At 36.5% G+C, this 5,395-nt stretch overlaps 1 protein-coding gene across 1 annotated transcript; it reads right to left on the bottom strand.

Moving 5' to 3' along the window:
- Positions 1-319: 319 nt before the first annotated feature.
- On the bottom strand, positions 320-2,921 carry LOC145115091 (serine/threonine-protein kinase SRK2A-like). Its single transcript, XM_079051256.1, has 9 exons — positions 2,267-2,921; positions 2,056-2,130; positions 1,848-1,949; positions 1,705-1,758; positions 1,533-1,625; positions 1,353-1,445; positions 1,136-1,240; positions 947-1,045; positions 320-847 (listed from the first exon to the last, which is right to left on the bottom strand). The coding sequence occupies exons 1-9, from the start codon at positions 2,384-2,386 to the stop codon at positions 524-526; spliced, it is 1,065 nt and encodes a 354-aa protein (XP_078907382.1). The 5' UTR covers positions 2,387-2,921; the 3' UTR covers positions 320-523.
- Between the last annotated feature and the right edge of the window lie 2,474 nt (positions 2,922-5,395).

Below are 5,395 nucleotides of genomic sequence, written 5' to 3'. Positions count from 1 at the left end.
CCCCTAAGTCGCATCATTCATTCTTCGTAGTTTAATTGGCTTTCTGATATGTTTTTTACTAAGTCTAATAAGAAACTATGTTTAACATGGTCAGATTTAGACTGTTTGATGCCAAAACTAAAAATATCTGATTCAGTCTTTTACAGCCTATCAACAACTATCAAACAAACCCTAAATAAATAAATAAATAAAACAACTATATATAGTTGCCTAGATGATTAACAACTTATTAAGTCAAAAATAAACAAACAGCTTAGTTTTTCCACACAATTACATGTAATTTACAAAAACATAACCATTAAACTAAGCATCAAACATGTAGAATATAATAATAAATCTTTACCAAAAAGAAGTCAATAAGTCAATCCCCGCAACTTGAAACCAAACCAATACTCACATGTCCTCACACACCAACCAAACACACCTACTATTTGACATAAATAATAATACCACACAAATTTACAGACTTACTTCCATTATTTAACCTCCATTTTTACACAAATCCTCTCTTTAAAGATGAATTTTAAATGGGACCAATTTCTCCACTTTCATGAGCTTCTTTGACTCTCTTATCATACTCATCTTCCCCTTCATCTTCTGCTTCTCCTTCCTCTTCTTTATCATCATCATCTTCATCATCATCCCCCCATCCATACCCTCCAAGTGATCGGGAAACTGGTGGAGGAGATCTTGCTTCCTCCACAATTTTCATGATTTCTTCTACACTTTGTGGGGAAAATGTCGGGTTTTCCTTTCGATAATATGCAGTTTGTGCTGCTTCTGTTAGTTCCCGAGGCAAGTTCTTGACAAACCATGGATGGCTTTTGATTTCTTTTAGGGTAATTCTCTGCAAGAAAACCAATACATATGTCACTGTTTCTTGCATTTAAACCTTTTTTCTTATGTTGACATGACGACTTAAACTGAAAGTATACATATTACATACCCTTGATGCATTGGCAACAAATATCCGAGAAAGAAGATGTCTACAATCTTGAGATATATGAACATAGTCTGGGATCTTGTATTGAACAGCCATTATTCGCTGAGTAAAAAAAGGAAAGTCAAAAGGTCAAAGTCTGTCAGGACTCAAGAAGAAAGAAACCTTATGCTAAAGAAAGTAAAATAAACTAACTTGAATTGTCTTCCTGAAATTTTTAGGATCTTCTTGATCTTCAAAAGGGTATGCCCCCACCAGCATCACGTAAAGTGTCACTCCACAAGACCAAACATCTGCTGTCTAAACATCACAAAACCAAAGTTTGCAAACCCCCAAAACATGGTATTTTTCAAGTCTAATTGTAACTTTGAAAAAACATGTAAATCATCAACAATTATATCAGATGCTTTACCTTTCCATCATATTCTCTACGAGAAAGAACCTCAGGAGCAATGTATGCAGGGGTGCCCACTGTGGATTTGGGTCTGGAGTGTAGCAGTGATGACTGCATATAAACAACATCTGAAACCATTAGCATCTGGTTGTATTTACAAAATAAGCCTTAACAATGGATACATGATGAATTGAATACCTTTGAGTAGCCAAAATCACAAATTTTCAGCCTTGGTGCAGGGCTTCCATCTAAAAGAGTGTTTTCAAGCTTCAAATCTCTATGGCAGATTTGCTGCACAACATTTGATGCACAACTTGATAAAATTGAACTGATATGTAAAACTGCAAATACAACTGTATTGTCATTTTACCATGAAATGGCAGTAGTGAACTCCTGATATAAGCTGTTGGAAGAAGTATCTAGCCTGAAATATTGATAGATAATATCAATAAAGTGAGGAAGAAAGTAATCTCAATGAAAGGAATCTGTTTTCACTTGTTATATTTTTATGACCTCGTCTTCACTGAATCTTCCAGCATTGCAAATCCTCTCAAAAAGCTCCCCGCCTGCAGCATACTCCATCACAATAGCAAGGTGGGTGGGGGTGAGTACTACCTATTAAGTACCACAGATATCACGTAGAATACAATCCATGGTGTGATGAAAACTGAAAAGGATACCATCTTGATGAATAGAAAAAAACACAATAGGACAAGATTACCTCTCTAAATCGAATTATATTTGGATGTCGAAGGGATCTATGATTGATGATTTCTCTAGCAACATTCTCATCAATCTACAACCAAAATAGAACAAAAATTCTTGTAATTAGCGTATAGTAGTTTTCAGATAAGAAAACAAGCATCTTGGAATAAGATAACATTAAAATTGAGTAAAATTAAGACTATAGATATGGGGAAAATCGTATATACCTTGTGTCCTCTTTCTATATATTTCATAGCAACAAGCTCTTTGGTAACTTTGTTCCTCATCAACCTCGCAACTCCGAAGTTCCCAGATCCTATATCCTTTACAAGCTCGTACTTCTCCATTATTTTCTATTAATCTAAAGAAACAAAGCAAGAGAAAGAGTAGAGGAAAGAAGAACAGTGGTGCTTTCCTTTAATTCTAAGCCTCCATAAGCCCTAATTAAGCCTAACAAAATCCAAACCCTAAGAGAGAGAAAGGCGGAACTATGCTGCAGCTTTCGATTAAATTAGGAATCTAAGGTTTTGCGATCGGGATACTTAGAGAGTTTGAGCAAGAGATAAAAACAACTGTGCTTGAATCCGATTCCTTTCTTCTATAGCAAAAGCGAAAACCCTAGTCTTGTAGCTGGCAATTAGGGTGAATTAACAGTGAGGGAGATGACGGAGGGTGTTATTAATATGGGTTTTGCTGTAAAGAGAGGAATTTGGTGAAAAAGACGTGAGATTGCGGAGGAATTAAGGAAAGTATGGAGAGAGAAGAAAGAACATGCAACCCAGCAGCGAAAAAGGGAATGTGTTTCTGTGTGTGTGTGAGAGAGACGATCAAAATCAAGATTTTATTTGGGACAGAGAAACAGAAAATCATAAGGTATACCAGATTTAAGACTCTTTAAAATAAATACATTAAAGTTACATACAATTACATGATTGATCCGTAAGGTATACCACATTTAACACTCGGGAAGACAATGATGGTAAATATTATATGTTTGGCTCTATGGTTTGAAAAAATTATGTGTATGGTCACATTTTGTTTGATTCTATTGAGTCGTTAATCAAGCCCATGTCCTCACATGAGGATATACTAGGGATGTGCATGGTCGGTTTGGGTTGGTTTTAGACCCCAACCCAACCCAACCCGTAAATGGTCGGTTTTTGGTTTTCAGAACCTAATAGGATCGGTTTCTCGGGTTCTGATATCGGTTTGGGCGGTTTCTTATTTTTTGGGTTCAACCCATACACTTACGGTTCTGGGTTTAAACCCATTTTCCAGAAATGGAGCAATAAGTTAAATAATTCAAAAAACACCAAATTGAAGTTAAATACTTCAAAAAACATGAGTTTTACAACCAAATTGTCTATTACAAGTTACAAACAAAGTCCGAAATAGTCTATTACAACCAAAACACAATCAAAGTAAAACACAAAGTCCGGAATTGTCGATTAGACGATTACAACCAAACACACAATCAAACTAAAACACAAAGTCTGGAAGTGTCGATTAGACAATTACAACCAAACACACAATCAAACTAAAACACAAAGTCCGGAATAGTCAAATAGTCGATTACAACCAAAACATGCAAACACGAATCTTCAATCCACATCCATGTAAATCTCTTCACCAATTCCCAGTTCATCTACAAACCAAAAAACATTGGTATTGATCAATGATTATTGAGTAATAAACTTGTGTAAAAGTATAAAATTATAATTATTAAGTTATAAACCTTTAAAATTCAAATAAAATCATCACCCATGCAACTCCCTTGACCACACCCCAATTCCTCTACAAACACAAAACAATAGTATGTAATTATAAACATATATAATTACAAACTTATAATTATGTAAAAAATAGTAAAATATTTACCGGTTTCTATTGGCACCAACTTCTCCCGCGTCTATTCCATATATAAAGTCGACATATTTTTAAACCGGATATCAATTGGGGTATCCTGTATCCAATCTTTTGCGCAAATCAAAGCTTCGGCAGTCACATGTGTAAGGGAGCTTCTACTTTCATCAATCACCCTCCCGCCAGTACTGAATGTCGACTCTGATGCAACTGTAGAGATTGGCATTCCTAAAACAAGTTTCGCCACTTCAGAAAGTACAGGAAACTTTGTTGAATTAGATTTCAACCACCCCAAAATCTGGAAATCCTCCGCCCGCTTTTCCATCCCATCTGATAAATAAATCTCAAGCTCTATTTTATTAACCCCATGCCCACGTTGTTCCATAAACCTTTCAAAATCGTCTTCCATATCAGCTCCATGCCCAAAATCAAAATAATTAGGTGTAGAAGACGATGCACTCCTTGTCTTTTCACATCTTTCTCTCTCCGTCTTGTTCTTGAAGTGTAGAAATAAGTCCTCTAGTGTTTTGTTGACATGGTTAAGAATTGTTTTTTTGTTTTGGTAGAATTCTTACCATAAATCAACTCCAAATAACACATCTTGTAGCGGGGATCTAAAACGATAACAACATGAAGCAAGAAGTTCATGTTCTCAATGTTGTCCCAATATTTGTCGTATTTTTCTTTCGTCAACTTTGCCATCTTTTTCTTTTTATCGTCTGTGCTTGAACACATTCTAGTTATTGAAACATCCCAAAAATATAGCCCAAAAATTTCGTTTTAATTCATTAGTAAAACCCATCAATATCATCCATCACATAAAAGTCATAAACCATGTATCTCAAAATATCATAATATCTATCAAATATATCAGAGTATAAACATCCCAGGCTGAACAAATGGTGTGTGCACTGCAATCATCCCAAGCTCCTCTTTTGAAAACCGAAGTACCTGAAACCAAAACTGAAAACCGTAAGCACGAAGCTTAGTGAGTCTCCCCAAACTACCACATACCATACACATGTCACATAAACATAATCATGGGCCCCGCCCTGCTACATCGGACCCCGTCCGGCATCGAGCAAAGCTCGGCATACACATGATCATATCAACTATTACATACACATAATCACATAACCATAAACATATAAACATAACATTGGGCCTTGCCCGCTACATCGGGCCCCGCCCGACATCGGTTTGCCTGGCATCGGGCCCCGCCCGACATTCGGCCGCATCAGGCATCGGGCCCTGCCAGGCATCAGACTAAAGTCCGGTATACATATAACATATCATCAAGCATATAACATACACATAACATAAACATAACTTGGGCCTAGCCCACTACATCGGGCCCCGCCCGACATCGAACAAAGTTCGGTATACATAAGCATATCAACGTATACATATAAACATAAATACATAGCATAAACATATAAACATTCCTCGGGCCCCGCCCGACATCGGACCAAAATCCGGAAACATACTAACAT

The sequence above is a fragment of the Lactuca virosa genome, chromosome 5 (genome assembly GCF_052849685.1).
Source record: "Lactuca virosa cultivar CGN04683 chromosome 5, Lactuca_virosa_CGN04683_v6, whole genome shotgun sequence".
NCBI lineage: Eukaryota > Viridiplantae > Streptophyta > Magnoliopsida > Asterales > Asteraceae > Lactuca > Lactuca virosa.
Note: the sequence above shows the minus strand (reverse complement) of the source record. Positions and strands in the feature narration are given on the sequence as shown.